Source organism: Phyllostomus discolor, chromosome 7 (assembly GCF_004126475.2).
Source record: "Phyllostomus discolor isolate MPI-MPIP mPhyDis1 chromosome 7, mPhyDis1.pri.v3, whole genome shotgun sequence".
NCBI classification, from domain to species: domain Eukaryota; kingdom Metazoa; phylum Chordata; class Mammalia; order Chiroptera; family Phyllostomidae; genus Phyllostomus; species Phyllostomus discolor.
Window position 1 is genome coordinate 15,579,362 of NC_040909.2, and position 19,825 is coordinate 15,599,186.

Below are 19,825 nucleotides of genomic sequence, written 5' to 3' on the forward strand. Positions count from 1 at the left end.
AAAACCTCGTATTTATTAAGTAATTGTTCCTCATTCTCCCCAGAACAGCCCAAGGCAAACACAAATCTGAACCTTTTTATTTGGATTTCTGACTTGTTCTTAATCGCAAAGGTAATGTGTGGGTTTTTTTTTTTTTAAATACAGTAAAAAGTGAAAGCCTCTGGTCCATTTATTTCCCTCTAAGCCACACTTTCCAGAAACAATTGCTAAAAGATATGGTAGACACACAAACAGACACTTATATTCTCTCTCTTCAAATGCAAATATATTGTGCTTGGCAGTGTAAAAATTTCAGCAATCACTTGCTTGGAAACTGTTGATGAAGTTTCCTCCCAGGGATTTGCTCAAGTTCATTTTCAGGCATATTCAAGAGGAAAAAAAATGCACCCAGTAATAGTAGCAATCCAGTGGTTTTATGCAACTTTGCAGAGACATTTATTGTTATCAGTAAAGAAGGAAACACTTCACACAGAAGCAGATGCACTATGGTTCAAGTTAACAAGGGTTACTGAGATGAGTTCAAGAAAAAGAAATTCAGTTTCAGGAAACAAAAGGGGGGGGGCAGTTGGGGAGGATTTAATTTGTATTACTTTGTTAACACAGGTTAATATCAAATAAAGCTGACTTAATAGAAACTGACAAGTTCTCAACAACATTTTACCTCTGAATAATCCTCTATCCAAAGTAGCCTCATTTACACCTACTTTGTATGCACCAATGACACAAAGCTGACAAATGTGATAGATGCAATAATCCAAAGATAACCATTTTTTAAAGAGAAACTAGATTCATGTCTTCCCTGTTTCTGTATTTTTTGTGACACCGATCCTGAGATGTTTACATGGGATAGATGTTCTATCTCACAGCACTCTCTAATACACAGATAAATGTTTCTGTTAAATAAAACTCAGAATTGCTTGCCAGGCAATATATCATAAACTCATCTTGCTAAATACTGCCCTTCTCCTTGAATCTGTAAAATTAGATATACATCTCTGTACCTCAATTTAAATCCCACTTACAATCCATGTTTTAAACAGAAAATAAGAATTAGATACACCGAGTAGAAAGAAACAGTGAATTAACTCTCAATTCTTAAAGATAAACACAATATCCACTGCAAATGAAAACGTTTTTACCCAGGGTTTGTACTATTGCATTTAAAGTGTGTTTAACAATTACCTATAGCCCTGGCAGGGTGGTTCAGTTGGGTGTAGCGTCATCCTGTACACCACAAGGTTTCGGGTTTGATTTCAAGTCAAAGCACATACCTAGGCTGCAGGTTTGATCCCCAGTCAGGGTGCATAAGGGGAGGCAACTGATCTAAGTTTCTCTCTCTCCCCCTGCGGCCTTCCTTCCTCTCTCTCTAAAATCAAAAAACATATCCTCTGGTAATGATTTAAAAAAACTACTTCTATAATTCATTCAAATATTAACCTTATGTTCGTTATGGTGAAGACAATCTAAAATTACAAAATCCTATTAAGAGCAATGCTATTCTCTAAGAGATATCTATCTACTTGAGAAAAATCAGAGATGTACACAAAGAACCACAATCAAGTGAGGGAGTTACATGTGAGATTGGTGGGAAAAACCCTGGCCCTATAAAAACTTGAGGGTGAGATCACCTCTTCTGGGCATGAGCATTGAAGAGGCAATCAACAAACCTGTATCATTTCTGTTACTGTTTTCAGAAGGCCTCAACAGTACAAACCCACAGCAATAGAAATCATTCCCCACCAACTCTTCCTACAAACTCTATGGCAAACTTAACCAAACTACTATCCACATCTATTATAACTTTCTACCTATCCATGTTAACCGACTTTTCTTACCCTTTAAACCAGAAGAATAAAGCTTTCCATCATGAGTAGTGAGTTCTACAGAAGTGCTAACACCAGTAATGTTGTAAATCATTTATTACATCATGAAAATGTTACTACACTGCCATCCTGTGGAAGCACAGTTACTGATATTCACTACTGAAGATCATAGTTCTAATGCATTAGAATTCCAGGAAAAAAAATTACCACTAGAAAGATGTATACAAGGTCCACTACTTTATTTTTAACAACCTCTTTGATTTAGGACAATAGTAATCTTCTAAACAGAGCCTAAATTTCTTCCACTCTTAAAAAAAATCCTCATGCAAGGATATGTTTATTGATTTTAGAGAGGGAAAGGGAGGGACGGGGGAGAGAAACACTGATTGGTAGCCTCCCCAGTTTGTGCCCCAAGTGGGAATCAAACTCACAACCTAGGTTTGTGCCCTGACTGGGAATCGAACCTGCAACCTTTTAGTGCACAGGATGATACTCCAACCAACTGAGCTACCTGACCAGGGCAGTATTTTTTTTTTTAAATACAAGGGTATGAGGTGGGACCAGATTGATACAGGAAAAAAATAAACCAATGCCCTTGACTTAAGGTACAAGGCATTGAAAGGTCTAATTCAAGTTCCATTGAAATTTTAAGTTCACTAGAAGTTCCTGATGTTTCCCTCACTAACATGTATTTTCTCTGTGACAAAGCATTAAAATTTATGAAGTCTAATGCATCTCTTCCTTTTGGCTGTTCCTGAATTATAATCCTTAATAATAAGCCAGCTATCTAGTTAGTAACGTGTTTCTCTTAGTTGTGAGCCACTCTAGCGAATTAATTGAAGCCAAGGAGGGGACTGTGGGAACCTCTCATTTACGGCCATTCTGTCAGAAGTCCAGGTGACAATCTGGAACTGAGATTGGCACCTGTAGCTGAAGGCAGTTTTATGGGACTGAGCACTTAACCTGTGGCATTTGATGCTACTTATGGGTAAATGGTGACAGAATTGAGCTGAATGGTAGGACACTCAGCTAGCACCAGAGAATTGTTTGGTGTGGGAAAACCCACACACATGATGGAAGGGACCAGAACCCTTTAAAAATGCATTAGTGTGAGAGTGTGTGTGTGTGTGGGGGGGGGGGGGGGTGAGGAAGATCCATGCACATACAAAAACAAACAAAACACATAATAAAGATAAACCAAACAGACAAAAAACAAAAACAACTGAAAGACTAAAAGTGTTTGTCTCAGGATGACAATTTAGAGAGTGAGCCAGTTAAGTAAAAAGGTGGAGAAAGAAGCTGCTGATTTTGCTTAGAAACTCTGTATATACTTATATATACACTACCTTAAATTTTAAAATTATAAATAAAATACGCACACCACTCTATTAGAAGTTGTGTTTTAGTTGCAATTTTGCACTTCAGATTATACTCATGTTATTTCTCCACTATGTTTCTCATAATAAAAAACAGTTCCAGTGAAAATTTTTAGTTAAAAACAATTTTTAGATTATGAGGCTTTATCCCCTTAGTCTTCACCTCTCTCGGCCTCTGGAACTCCTCCTGTCTTATCTGGCTATTCCTTTATAATTTCAACAACAGAGGCAAACAGCAGTTGTGTGATAAACAGTTTTCACTTAACTTATCTTTAATAGTCTGCAAAGTAGGAATTATTATTGTCATCTGACCCATGAGGGCAATAAGGCATACAGAAATTAAGGAATTTACCCAAAACTGTGTACCACCAGTAAGTGACTAGGCCAAGAACTAAATTTTGTTTCTCCTCTCAAGATCAAGATTTATCTCCAAAATTCCTTCCCATTTTCACTTTGTTCTCATGCTATAATTATATTGTAGTAATGGATTACATTGTGTAAGTCCCTTAGAAGAAGGTCATCTTCTAATCATCTGTGTATCCTAACGACTAGCACAAAACTTAGTTATGTGAACCAATTTGCTTGAATTTCCTCAAAAACAATATGGTAGAATTAGAAAACTTCTAGCACTCCCCGCCTTTGCATGTGATTATTCAATGTGCTGTTACATAAGTTAATCTAGCATTAGATATATTCTGTTTATAGCTGCCAAGTATAAATATGATTTCCTAAAATTTATGGCTTTAACTTTAATTCACTCAATAGTAGGATTTTATTTAGTCACAAGCTATGTAACCCTAGAATAATTTGTGCAAAGCTGAAGTGGCATGTCTACAACACTTTATTCTTTCAATGATTAGTCCCAGCAAATATTACCATAAAAATACATTTTAGGTGTAATATGAAAAGTGATTCTGTTATTCTTCTTACTCAAATTAACTCACTAGAGAAAACACAGACAATATCATAAACAAATTACTTCAGTAACACTTAAAAACCATTTATCAATACTAGAAACTAATTTCTTCCTTCTTAAAATACTGTTCTAATTTAGTCAGTGAGACACAAACCATAAGGAATAAAATTCATATCTCTACAAATTAAAAAACAAGCCTCATTCTAAATTTAATACATGCTCATTGTAGAAAATTTAGAAAGCAGAAAAAAATATGAAGAAAATCACTAATAATCCTTGCTGTCTTTTATTAGTATTTTCCTGTATCATTAAATACTATAAAAGGTTATAGTTAATGGCACCATATTGCATATGACAATACTACAATTTAAGTGTAATTTATAAATTATAATTTCCCTATTGGACATTTAAGCTATTTCCACAACTACAAGTAACACCATATGTCTCCATATCTTTAATAATTTTCTTATGACATAAAGTGTGATGAACTTTTATCACATTGGAAAGGTTAAAAACATTTTATATCCCTTCAGTGTCATGTGATACCTGTAAATCAGTCTTTCTATAAATGCAAAACAAGATCTGGGTGTTCTTTCTTCATGTGAAAACATGAATTTGTAATACAGTTTTATAAAATTTATTTCCCAATTCAACAAGTTCAAAATATATCTTCACAAAAATATAACTTTATAACCCCAGCCTAATTTCTTCAAATAGATAGGCTTTTTACTCCCTTATATCCAAGCTTCCCTTACACCCTGCCCCTTTCTCCTACCCCAATATCCACATTCCCTCCTGTGCTCCCCCTTTTCCATGTGAACAGATTGACAGTTTTCCTTAACAACTGAGTCTAAGGATATGTACAAAAAATTTTACTCAAAAGAGAATTTTCTTCATAATTATTTCAAATGATTCATTTTTACTTCACTTAATTACTTAGAACCCAATGAAACTTTTGGTTAATATAATTATGAGTTTGCCATCAAACAATCCTTTTTTATTGAGATATTTCTGCTCACGAGCAAAGATAACTACTGACAGAGGATCCAAAATCAGAGGACAAGCTATAAATACAAACACTTGGCAATGCTTCCATATTTTTTAGGACCACTAAGTTATATTAAATTTATTATATTAAATCAGATATACTGGGGTGAAGGAAGAGAAACAATTGTCCTGTGCCATCACTTTCCATCCATTTAAAAGTAAACTCTATTAAAGGGCATAAAAATCACCTGAGATACTCTTAGTTAGATGAGTGGAGTAAGAGAAAAGAAATGAGGAGGATGGGGCAGAGATTTTAAACACTGCAAAACTGTATGAGGCAGTTACTGATCTAACTTTATACACATAATATAACATCCCTACATCATTTTACTTCTCTTCCCTCTGAAAAGAAATATTCTCAAGAGCCAAACAAAGAAGTATTTATTAGCTGCATGCTTTTCTAAGGAGACCAGAGAATTCCTACTCACCAGATAAAGGTCCCTTCTCAGCTCTCACCCCATTAGATATTAGCGCTCACACTCTAAGAGAGCTGAACACTGCTGATGTTTCAAACTTTTTACATGGAATCCCGCTTGACCTCCTTCCTAATGTTCTTTATCTAGCTACTTCTGACTTCTCCTTTGGCTCTTCTCCTTCTTCCTGACTCATGGGCATTTCACAAAAGTCCCTCAGTCTTCTCTGTACTTTATTCCTCTGGCAATTAAATTTTCAGGACCCCAAGTATACAAAAATTTTAGTTCCTCTCCTATAATCAATGATTTAACTTAAATATTTTTTCTTTCTTTATTCCCAAAACAAAAAAGCTGAAAAGTACAGCTCATCTATTATTCCCTTTTCTGGATCCCAGTGACTGGTTACAATGTTTTCAGGGTAGAGAGACCTCATAGGTCGACGTATTCAACAGTAAACTCTTTATTTATATGCACATAGTTATAGTGATTTTTAGCATCATGGGCTGTGAAGCCAAAACATCTAAGTTCAGACTTCAGCTACATCACTAACTACAAGATCTTCAGCAAGTTATTATGTCTTTTCTTATTTCCTCATCTGTACAATGAGGATACTGACAATGCCTACCCTCAGTGTGGTTATGAAGATTAGTAAGTTAAATACATGTAAAGAACTCATGTATTAATTATTTCAGTGGTAACTGCTATAAGATATGCTGAAATGGTATAAATATAATATACTATATTTTAATGATATAATTCATACTCTATAAAACTCCCCTTTTAAAACACACCATTGAGTGGTTTTTATTATATTCACAAAGTTGTATAGCTATTACCATTATCGATCTCTACATTTCCTTATCCCATAAAGAAACTCCATACCCACTCAGTCATTCCTCCACTCCTAACTTCCTGGCAACCACTAATCTCTCTGGATTTGCCTATTCTGGACATTAAAAAAAAAATCCTATAATACTTGGCCTTTTGCATTTGTTAGGCTTATTATACTTAGCATAAGGTTTTCAAAGGTAGCATGTATCAGTACTCCATTCTTTTATAGCTGAGTAATATTCCACTGTATGGATATACCACACTATTCATCAGTTGATGAACACTTTGGTAGTCTTTACTTTCTGGCTATTATGAATAATGAATGCTGCTATGAACACTAGTGTACAAGTTTGTGTGTGAATATATATTTTCAATTCGCTTGGGTATATACTTGGGATGGAATTACTGGATCATGTAATAACTGTGATTTAATTTTTGAGGAACTGCCAAACTACTGTATTTTTTAATCAAGTAAATAAGCTATCTTTGTGTTACTGTTTTCCAAAAACATTATTATAATGGAATTGTAGTATTTTACCAAGACATTGGTTTCCAATCATGACTTCTCTGATTAATTTAACCAAGAATTTTCTGTCTATATCACAGAAAATGACCTCTAAGGTTTGAGACACCGTCTTTCACTAAGCAAGTAATTCAAGAATGTTTAAAACCTGTTGCCTAAATAAAGATATTCCATGGCCTGAATGTTTGTGCCCCAACTCACCCCCAATTCATACACTAAAAATCTAATACCCAAGGTGATGGTGGGAGGTGATTAGGTCATGAGGGCCCCAGGAATTAGAGTACCTTGTTAAAAGAGGCCCCAGAGAGCTAGCACATCCCTTCTACCATATGAGGACAGAGCAAAGCAAGGTATCAGCTAGGTACCAGGAAGAGAGCCCGCACAAGAACATGACCATTCTGGTGCCTGGGCTTTCCAACCTCCAGACTATAAAAGATAGATTTCTGTTCTTTATGAGTTACCGAGTTTGTGGTACTTTGTTATGGCAGCCCAAATGAACTAAAAGCCTGTTGTACATTACACCGAAAAGGCTTTCAAAGGTTTAAACTGTTTACTTTGAGGATGTTCAGTCTTTTCTGAATTAAATCTAGACTAATTTCTATAAAAACAAAACAAAAACTCATCAAGAAGTTGGTAACAACACAGTTAAAAATGCCTTATCCTTTTTACAAATACCAAAAACAAAATAAACATAAAATTATTTTCTATCTTCTTATGGATATAGTACTAGCCTAACAAAAATGTCTGTTCAATGAAAATGTAAATGAAACACCTCTTAGAAGCTGACAGTTGTCAGAAATCAATTCACTTACCTATGTAGACTCTTTTGCTATACCTCTGCATCAGTAATAACACAAATACGTGCAGTGGAATAAGGTTGATAATAAAGACATAACCACCCCAAGCAGATACCTATGAATAAAGTGAAATAATTTATGTTTGCAAGTTTTGTCATGATAATCTAAGCATACAGTAAGCAAAAACATTTAGCATTTTGATGTTTAAAGATGGATTTATATAACCTACAATAACTCATTTCTTATTTTTATTCATAATATTAAAATAACATAATCCCATAAATCCAGTATGCTTTTCTACATTCATTGGAGAAATGATCAAATTAAATTTAAAAATACTGAGTACATTATAACTTGTGAACTAAAACTAAAAGAACTGTCATGAAGAAAAGGATTTTTAGGATGCATATCATAAATTTGCCAACCCCCCCCCACAAAAAAACAGCCTTTACTCCCCCCATATTTGGTGATAAATGTATTGCAAGAAACTTTACTGAGAATATGAACAATGAATGTTAGCAGCAGTCAATAATTCAATTAAAAGGAATAGTCAGATGATCTGGATATGTTTTGATTTCCTCCAAGTAAAAGGTGCTGCTTAGAGTGTAAATGATTTTCTGTATAAATCAAGATCCCGTTTTGATGTTTAGCCTCTATCCCAAAGTTAAAATAATTCTATTTAATAAGAATAAGTATGTTCTAATGTAAATTAATAAAGATTCTAAAGATAATGTTTATTTTCAACCAACAGAATTAATTTTTAAAGTATATTCAATAACGAGCAATAGGGTGTTATCAACATCAATTTTTGTATGTGCTGTAATAAATGTCTAATTCTAACACTAGGTACCTTGAGACTATATGTTAACATATTTATTCTAATAATGCTGTTCTTGTATACAATATTTCAGAACCACTTGTAAGGAACTGCATTCAGTTTAAAATGCATACAAGAACATCAGTTTATTGCTTCAGTTACATGCTACTTTTTTTCTCTGAAAAAAGAAAAAAATGTTACTCTGATTGGGCACCTAACCAAAGGACTCCTAGTTATTTACAAAATTTAAGTCTAAACTTGAAACAGAATTCATCCACTATTACTGAGTACAACTGCACAGAATGCGCCGTAGGCTTCAACAACTTTAAAAGGGGCACAGATAATGTGGATACACAAATCCCATGACATTTCTTTAAAAACACACAAAATAGGTACCTAATTTTATCATTATTTTTCAGCACAAAACTATTAAACAGGCTGTGGTGTGAAAAAAGAAGAGATAATACTGAAACCCAATCTTAAGTAATCTGTTGAAAACATATGTAGGTAGTTTACAGGTTAACCTAGAGAAAGTGACCGTTATTTAGATTAAGTTTGTATACTTAAAAGAAAAATTTTTATTTCACTTGCTGCAAATATTATTATTTGAGAGGTGGGGTATTAGCCATCCCCACTAAATCAGAAGTCCCTATGGGGCCCTGGGGGTGGGGGCGGGAAAGAAAATGGTAGTAATGAAAGAGTGTACATTAAAAAAAATTAGGATCCTAAGAATTAGGAAAAACAAAGTACAGAATTAGCCCTTGATGAGAAAAGAATGAAGAGAAGAAACTGGTCTAACTGCCAAAAAGACTTGTTAGACCTCCTGTATTTTCAAATATAAAATCTTACCATATAGAAATACGATAAGCAGCAGCACACTGTCCAAAAAACAGACCCGGTTTTTACAGATTTTACCTAAAAACAAACAAACAAAAAATCTGATATAATAAATATGTCTATAAATGCTCCTGTTGAATAAAAAATATTAAATGTTTAGTAAACTTGTATTACAAAAAGTAAAAGTTATTTTAAGTATGTGCTAAGTGTGCAGTTACATTTAATATATGCATTTACAACACTGGGCGGCAATCAAACGTTTCAAAAGTAGCTCTGATTTTTATTCCTTGCTATTTAGTTTTCAGTAAATACATCAAATGGTATTTTTCATGTTATATTTTTATATTAAAATTATTAATAACAATGAATTGAGCATTTAACTAAAGAATAAAAGTATTCACTAAATCTACATGTCCATATGGCTGGTTTGTTTACCCTTAATCTGTAACCTTTCTTCATTTGAATGTGATCCTCTGGCTCACACATAATTCTAATTATGAACATGCATTTTCAAAAACTTTCATCATCCAGAGATTTTCAGATGCTATAATCAATGTCTTTAAGAAATGTGTATTCCTAAAATAGTTTCTAAATAGCCTAATAATATATCAGTAAAATCCTCAATTATTCTGAACTGAAAGACAACTTACAGTAAACAAAGGTTCAAAAAGTTGACTTACTTCTAGTGACTTACAGAAACTAATCAGCCTTGGCTGGTGTGGCCCAGTGGATTGAGTGCTGACCAGCAAACGCAAAGGGTGGCTGGTTCGATCCCAGTCAAGACACATGCCTGGGTTGTGGGCCAGGTCCCCAGTAGGGGGCACATGAGAGGCAACCACAAACTGATGTTTCCCTCTCTTTCTCCCTCCCTTCCCCTCTCACTAAAAAATAAACAAAATTAAAAAAACTAATCAAAGAAATAATCCCAGATAAGAATTTGTATTTTCATCTGAAAAAGCAAAATATGTTAGCAACTTCAGAAAACCAATTTTTAAATTTCAGAAACACAAGCTCTAAATACTTATGCCAAGAGCAAAGGGTCATTTTTTTACAATGAGTCATGTGAGTGTCCTAAGGAAATAATAGACCCAAGTTCCATTACAAGCAATTCTGCATTAAAAGAGTTATTGCCATGTCCTGACAGGAAGTTCAAATTTAACAGTACTCTACAGCACTGATTTAAAGGAATTCTTTACTTTTAAAATGGGCCTCTACTACATTAAAGCAAAGGACAGGTGACATTCATCAGTAATAGCCCCCCCATCCAGGGTTTTGCTATCTAAGGTTTCCATTACTTGAAGTCCACCATGGTCTAAAAATATTAAATGGAAAATTTGGGAAGTAAACAACTCAATAAATAATTCACAAGTTTTAATTTTATTGCATTCCCAAACAGTGTGATGAAATCTTGTCCTGCCCAGACATGAATCATCCCTTTGCTCCATGTCGTATACTGCCTCATTACTCACTTACTGGCCTTCCTGACTATCAGATCAACTGTCATGGTATTGCAGTGCTCATGTTCATATAACTCTTAGTTTATTTTACTTAATAGTGGCCCCAAAGCACAATAGTAGTGATGCTAGAAATTCTTACATGCCAAAGAGAAGCCATAAAATGCTTTCTTTAAAAGTGAAAAGGTAGTTCTCAACTTAATAAGAAAAGGAAAAAAAAAACCCCACAGGCTGAGGCTGCTAAAACATACAGTAAAACAAACAAACAAATAAACAAACATTCTATCCACGGAATTGTGAAGGCAAAAAAATTCATGCTAGTTTTGCTGCTGAATTTCAACTGCAAAAGTCACAGCCACAGTGCATGATTAAGTGCTTAGTTAAGATGGGAAAGGTTATATATTTATACGTGGAAAATTTCTGGAAATTTTTCAGAAACTAAATTTTTAAAAATATATTTTATCGATTATGCTGTTACATTGTCCCATTTCTTCCCCTTTATTCCCCTCCACCCTGTACACCGTCTCCCACCTGCATTTCCCCCCTTTAGTTCATTCTCATAGGTCACACATGTAAGTTCTCTGACTTCTCCATTTCCTATGCTATTCTTAACCTCCTCCTGTCTATTTTCTACCTGCTATTTATGCTTCTTATTCCCTGTACCTTTTCATCCTCTCTCTCCCTCCCACTCCCCCACTAATAACCCTCCATGTGATCTCCATTTCTGTGATTCCGTTCCTGTTCTAGTTATTTGCTTTGTTTTTGTTTTTGTTTAGGTTTGGTTGTTAATGGTTGTGAGTTTGTTGTCATTTTACTGTTCATATTTTTGATCTTCTTCTTCTTAGATAAATCCCTTTAACATTTCATATAATAAGAGTTTAGTGATGATGAGCTCCTTTAACTTGACCTTATCTGAGAAGCATTTTATCTACCTTTCCATTCTAAATGAAAGCTTTGCTGGATAGAGCAATCTTGGATGTAGGTCCTTGCCTTTCGTGACTTGGAAATACTTCTTTTCAGCCTCTTCTTGCCTGTAAGGTCTCTTGAGAAATCAGCTGATAATCTAATGGGAACTTCTTTGTAAGTGTCTCCTTTTCTCTTGCTGTTTTTAAGATTCTTTCCTTTTCTAAATTTTTGAGAGACCACATTCACATAACTTTTATCGTAATTGTTCTTTTATTGTAATAACTTTTATTGTAACTTTTGTTGTAATTGTTCTATTTTATTGTTGTTAATCTTTTACTGGGCCTGATTTATGAACCCAACTTTATCATAGATATGCATTTATAGGAAAAAGCATAGTTAATACAGAGTTTGGTACCACCCACCATTTCAGGCATTCACTGGGAATCTTAAAATGTGTCCCCTGTGGACAAGGGGGAAGACTACTATATCATTCAAGACAGTATGGTATAGGTGAAAAGAACAAAGACCCAAAGATCAATGGAAGAGAATAGAGAGACCACAAACAGACCCAACACAAATATAGTCAACTGACTGTTGATAAAGGAGAAAAAGCAATTCAATAGAGAAAGGACAGTCTTTTCAACAAAATGGTAGAACTGGACACCTACATGCAAATAAGTGAATCTAAACACAGACTTCATTGTACCCTCACAAAAATTAAAGCAAAAGGGATTATAGATGTAAATGTAAAACACAAAATTATAAAACTTTTAGTAAACAGCATAGGAGAAAATCAGGGTATCCTTACTCTGGTGATTTTTTGGGGGGTGGGGGGTTGTTGTTTTTGTTATATATAACACCAAATTTATGATCCATAAAAATGATATTGATAACTGGGACCTATTAAACTGAGTAAATAGAGAATATTTCCATTATCACACAAAATTCTATTGGCAAGCATTCCTCTAAGATCTGGAAACATGATGTGTTCAGGTTTACAGTACTAAAAGACCTAAATTCTGCTTGTGCTTACTTAGGATGTGGAAAGCTAAAAAAGGTCATTTTCACCACAATAAGAAAATACACAAAATAATAAGTTTCCTTACGTTTATCAGAAAGCTAAAGTTACAAAGTGAACAATTAAATAAGTGCTAAAATAGCTTGGGATCTAGACACAAGGGTAGTTAGCACTCACAAGCTCTTTTCCAAGGGCCTCCACCAGGTTGTCATATTAAGAACCAAGGATGACAATTCTCCCCAAACCAATCTATAGATAATGTACTTCCAATAAAAATTACAGTTGGCTTTTTGGGTAGATGTTTGTAAGCCAAATCTAAAATTTGTATAAAGCAAAGAACTAGGAAGAGTCCAAATAATTCTGAAAAAAGAGGAACAAAGTTAAATTACTCATGCTACCTGATTTCGAGCGCTTTTTGTAAACTAATAAATACAACCTGGTGTATTGTCATAACGATAGATACATAACAGATTCCCAAACAGACCCTATGTATTTTGTCAACTGATGCTGACAAGGCTACCAAGGTAAGCAATTCGGTGGACAAGGAACTGCTTTTATGATGTTGGATCAGCAGGACATATAAATACTAAAAAGGAGAACCTCAACCCTTTCTTGCACCACAGGCCATACATAACCAATTCAAAATGGATCACAGACTTTAATGTAAAACCTAATTGTATTCAATTTCTAGAAGTAAATGTGAAAAAATGTCTGTGACCTTGGAGTATATGCAAAGATTCTGACAACACACCAAAAAAGCAAGAACCATAAAAGAAAAACATGATGGACTAAACTTCATTAAAATTTAAAAATTCTGCTCTTTTAGAAAGATACCATTAACAAAATAAAAAGACAAACCTCAGACTGTGAGAAAATGTTTGCAAAACACACATCTGATAAAAGCCTTATTTTCAAAATATATAAAAACTCTTTCAGCTCAATAGTAAAACAACCCAACCAAAACACAGGCAAAAGTCTGAACAGATGGAAAATAAGCACATGAAATGATGCTTAATATTAGTCATTAGGGAAACGCAAATTACTACCATAAGATACTATTATATACCTACTAGAATGACTAAAATTAAAAAAAATTTTGAACATACCATGCAAGGGTGAAGCAAGTAAATGCAACTCCTCATACTCTAGTGGAGGGGATGCCAAATGGCACAGCCACTTTGGAAAACCATTCAGCAGCTTTGTACAAAGTTAAAAATATGCTTATCATGCAAACCACCAATTCTGCACTCAGGCATTTATCCAAGGGGAATACTAATATATGTCAAAATGAAGAATTGTATGCAAATATTTGTAGCTGTTTTACTCACACTGCCAAAAACTAGAAAAAAAATAACTATATATAGTATATCCATACAACAGAATATTACTGAGTAATAAAAAGTAACAAACTACTAAAACATACAACAACATGGATGACTCTCCAAGTATTACACTAAGTGAAATAAGCCAGAAACAAAGGGTTAACCCTAACTGTTTGATTGCACGCATCCTGGAAAAGAAACTCCCAAAGATATACAGACAGAATTAAATCTCTGGTTGCAAAGAATATGAGTTAAGAAGAGGATTGATTACAAAGGCACAAAGGAAACATTAAAAAAACCAAAACACCCACCACCTATATGAGGCAACATGACAAGCACTGCTTCAAGTACTATTTTATCTGTATTAGCACTGTTGTAGGTGAGCAGTAACAACAGAATAACAAACATGCACTCATCATGTTCAGTGTTCTCACAATATTCTATACCTTCACAGGTATTAACTTATTTAAGTTATATCAGATAGATAATTAATATTCCATTTTATAGTTATGAAATACACTTAGGGTAATATAAAACACCCTCAGCAGTACAGCTAGCATTTAAACAAAAAGAAATCAAATCATGGCAGTTTGGCTACCAAGATTGTACTCTTTTCGATTTATTTTTAATCCTCACCCCAGGATATGTTTATTGATTTTAGAGAGAGAGGAAAGGGGTTGGGGAGGAGAGAGAGAGGGAGACAGGTATTGATCAGCTGCCTTCTGTACATGATCTCCTGACTAGGGATCGAACCCCAACTTCTTGGTGTATGGGACGATGCTCCAACCAACTGAGCCACCTGGCCAGGGGGGAAAAAAATGACATTTCTTGTGAAACACGTAAAAAATCAGGTTCTTCACAGTAACGAGTATAATAAGTGATGATGGCACGACAAATTCAAATAATTGAAGCAAAGGACATACAAGCTAGAATTTTAGAGCCAGCCAAGCTCTCAATTATAAGAAGCAAAAGAAAAACAGGTTTAAATATGAAAGAAAACTGGAGGAATATTGTACTCATAAGCCTTTCCCAAGGAGTGTCCTCTGGGAATATCTTCATCCAACTGAGAAATACTATGTATAAAAAAGGTAAATAATATTGGTTTATAAAATATTATGTACTAATATGTTAAATATTTAGTAACATAAAAGTACATAATTAAAGCCATATTATCAAAACCCACATCATACTCAATGATAAAAGACTCAACAGCTTTTCCTTTAAAATGTGGAACAAGGCAAGGATGCCCACATTTGCCACTTTTATTCAACATAGTACTTGAAGTTCTAGCCATAGCAGTTAGGCAAGAAAAAATAAATAAATAAAAGGCATCCAAAACTGGAAAGGAAGAAGTAAAATCAACCCTATGTACCAATAATATAATCTCATATGTAGAAAACCCTAGATTCCACACACATGAAAATTATGAGACTAATAAATTAATTCAGCATAGCAGCAGGATACAAAGCCAACAAATAAAAAACAGTTGCATTTCTATACACTAACAATGAACAATCTGAAAATTACCCAAAAATTCCAATTGTAATAGGATCAAAAATAATAAAGTACTTATGACTTAACTGTGAGGTAAAAGACTTATAAAAGAGGTACAATGAAAACCATAAAACATTGCTTAAAGAAGCTGAAGACAAATAAATGGAAACACATCCCAAGTTCATTCACAGATTGGAAGGCAATGTTGTTAGCATGACAACACAGTCATGTGCTGCAATGGTGAGTTTTTTTGGGTGGTGGGGAGCAATAAGACTGCATATATGACAGTGGTTATACTGGAGCTAAAAAATTCCTATCACTTTGTAATATCAGGGCTGTTTATAGGTCATAACACAATACATTACTCCTGTGTTTGTGGTGATACTGGTGTAAACAAATCTACTATTCTGCTAATCATATAAAAGTATACCACATATTATTATGTACAGTATATTATACTTGATAATGATGATAAGAGACTATTACTGATTTATATATTTACTATATTATACTTTTTAATTGTTGTTACAGCATACTTTTACTGCTTATAAAAAACAGTTTGCTGTAAAACAGTATGCCATGTCACTCAGGCAGCAGCCTCATGCGGTTCCTGACTGCATCATTTTCTCTTGTGCTTGATTTAATCTTGTGTTGTTTTGTGGGGTAACATGCTACACAAATTTGTATCCTAGAACCAACAGACTACACCTTATAGCCTAGGTGTTTAGTGGACTGTACCATCAAGGTTTATGTAAGTGCATACTATGATGCTCAACACAATGACAAAATTGCCTAATGACACATTCTCAGAACATATTTGAGGACTGTACAACAACAAAAGATGTAATATATGTGTACTGGAAATATCAGAAGGAGACCAAAGACAGAGGAACAGAATATTTGAAACAGTAATGATTGAGAATTTCCCCAAACGAATGACAGACACAAAACCACAGATTGAGGAAGCTCAAACACCTAGCAATAAATTCCACAAAGACCCTCACCCCAATTACACCTAGGCTTAACTTTTCCAAACTATAGAAAATTAAAGATAAAGTACTAAAAAAGGCCAGTGGAAAAGGCACCCTAACTGCATAGGAACACAGATAAGGATTACATGACTTCTATTAAGAAACCATACAAGCAAGAGGAGAACAGAGTGAAATAAAGTACTGCAAGGGGAAAAACACACTGACTTAGAATTCTGCACACTGTAAAATTATCTTTCAAAAATAAAGGAGAAGTAAGGAATTGCTCAAACAGAAATTGAAGGAATTTGTTGACAGGTTTGCCTTGCAATAAACGTTAAAAGAAGTTCTTTAAAACAAGGAAAATAATACATATCGTAAACTTAGATCTATATAAAGAAAAAAGCAAATGTGGAACAAGTAAAGATAATTTTTTTCTTAATTGATCTAACATAACAATTATTGAATAACATGTATTCTACTAAGTATTCTACTATGTGTGTTTATGAATACATTTTACATATATCTTCTTATATATAAACAAAATGAATGACAGTAATACTGCAAGGGACAAGAGGAAGGAATTAGACTTATTTTGTTATAAGGTACTCACACCATCTGTGAAGTGACATAGTGTTAAGTATAACTGCTAAGAAAGGAAAGAAAATGGAGTAATATAAAGGCTCAACTAAAACCACTAAAGTCAGAGAAGAGTGGAGGACAAAAATACAAAGAACAAAGTAACAAATAGAAAAAAGTAACACATATGGTAAATATTAATGCAACTATATCAATAATCACCCTGAATGTCAATGTCAGTCTAAGTGTACCACCTAAAACAAACTGTCAGGGAGAATCAAAAGACAAGATCCAACTACATGTTGTCTGCAAGAAACCAACTTTAAGTAAAAGGCTACATATAGGTTAAAGTAACTAGATGGAAAAATAAATACCATGCTAACACTTATCAAAAGAAAGCAGAAGTAGCTACATTAATTTCAGACAAAGGAGATTTATAAGAAAAGTTATCAGGGATAAAGAAGGGCATTACAGAGACACACTTTGCTTCCTTGCACAACCAAAAGAAGGACAAAAAATAATTTAAAAATAAAAAACCAGAACTGACAGAAAATTGAACTGTACATAAGTCTGACAACCAAGGAGTTAAAGAAGAAACATTCATCCAGACCAGTAGGAAGGGTGGAGAGGACTTGCGTCAAGGTGGCGGCTGGAGGACCTGGGCGGGAGAGGTGGCGGCTGGTAAGCCGGGAGGAACAACTGGGGAGTGAGACAGACCCTGCAACCCAGGACTCCATCGGGGAAATAAAGCCTCAAACCCCTGACTGAAAAACCTGTGGTGGTTGAGGTGGCAGGAGAAATTCCCAGCCTCACAGGAGAGACCCACAGGGTCCTAGAACATACACAAGCCCACCCACCTGGGAATCAGCACCAGAAGGGCCCAATTTACTTATGGGTAACAGACTGAAAGACAGTGGAGAGCTGAAAAAGTGGCACTGTTCCCTCTCGGACCCCTCCCTTACATACAGCATCACAACGTAGTGAAGTGGGTAGCCTTGCCCTGGCAAATACCTCAGGTTCCACCCTTTATACATAACAGGTGTGCTGAGATAAAAAAAAAATACGGCCCAAATAAAAACAGATCAACGTCCCAGAAAAATACAACTAAGTGACAAAGAGATAGCCAACCTATCAGATGCATAGTTCAAAACACAGGTAAATCAGGGTGCTCACAGAACCAGTTGAATATGGTCACAAATTAGATGAAAAAATGAAGGCTATGCTAAGTGAAATAAAGGAAAATGTACAGGGAACCAACAGTGACAGGAAGGAAACCGGGACTTAAATCAATGTTATGGACCAGAAGAAAGAAAGAAACATTCAACCAGAACAGAATGAAGAAACAAGATTTCAAAAAAAATGAGTAGAGGCTTAGGAACCTCCAGGACATCTTTAAACGTTCCAACATCCAAATCATAGGGGTACAAGAAGGAGTAGAGGAAGAGCAAGAAATTGAAAACTTATTTGAATAAATAATGGAGAACTTCCCTAATCTGGCAAAAGAAATAGACTTCCAGGAAGTCCAGGAAGCTCAGAGAGTCCCAAAGAAGGTGGACCCAAGGAAGCACATACCAAGGCACATCATAATTACATTACCCAAGAGTAAAGATAAGGAGAGAATCTTAAAAACAGCAAGAGAAAAGGAGACAGGTACCTACAAAAAAGTACCCATAAGACTGTCAGCTGATTTCTCAAAAGAAACCTTGCAGGCAAGAAGGGGCTGGAAAGACGTATTCAAAGTGATGAAAGGCAAGGACCTACAACCAAGATGACTCTATCCAGCAAAGCTGTCATTTAGAATGGAACGACAGATGAAGTGCTTCCCAGACAAGGTAAAGCTAAAGGAATTTATCATCACCAAGCCCTTATTATATGAAATGTTAAAGGGACTTATCTAAGAAAAAGATAAAAATTACAAACAGTAAAATGACAACAAACACAATTTTCAACAACCAACACCCCCCCCAAAAAAAAACCAAAAACAAAAATGAACTAAGCACACAACTAGAACAGGAACAGAATCACAGAAATAGAGATCACATGGAGGGTTATCAGCGGGGAGGGGGAAGGACGGGGGAAAAGGTACAAGGCATAAGAAGCATAAATGATAGGTAGAAAATAGACAGGAGGAGGTTAAGAATAGCATAGGAAATGAAGAAGTCAGAGAACTTATATGTATGACCCATGGACATGAGCTAAGGAGGGGGAATGAAGGTGGGAGGGGGGTACAGAATGGACAGGAACAAAGGGGAGAAAGAAATGGGACTGTAGTAGCATAGTCAATAAAATATATATTTAAAAAAAAAGGGCATTACATAATGATAAAGGAATTCATTCTCCAAGAAGACAATGATTGTTGGAGTGTATGCACCTAACGAAAGAATGTCAAACTACATGAGGAAGAAAATTGATCGAACTGCAAGAAGAAAGACAAATCCACTATCATGATTCAAAACAGTCACACAGAAAGGGACACCTCACATTACTTCATCAAAGAACAGCGAATACACATTCTTCTCAAGCCCACATGGAACAGTCACTAAGACAGACCATATTCTGGGCCATAAAACAGATTTAACCAATTTAAAAGAATGGAAATTATATATTGTATATTCTTAGCCCACAGTGGAATTAAACTAAAAATCAGTAACTGGAAGGTAAATGAAAAATCTCAAAATATATGGAGATTAAACATACACTTCCA

The 19,825-nt window shown here is 34.8% G+C and overlaps 1 protein-coding gene across 1 annotated transcript in view; it reads right to left on the reverse strand.

Annotated features, from left to right (window-relative positions):
- The window catches only part of STT3B (STT3 oligosaccharyltransferase complex catalytic subunit B), an 89,604-nt gene that overhangs the window by 22,334 nt on the left and 47,445 nt on the right, over nucleotides 1–19,825 (reverse strand). The window contains exons 4-5 of the mRNA XM_028518448.2: nucleotides 9,393–9,458; nucleotides 7,742–7,841 (exon numbers count right to left, since the gene is read on the reverse strand). Coding sequence (XP_028374249.1) covers nucleotides 7,742–7,841; nucleotides 9,393–9,458 — 166 coding nt within the window. The remainder of the gene's footprint in view (nucleotides 1–7,741; nucleotides 7,842–9,392; nucleotides 9,459–19,825) is intronic.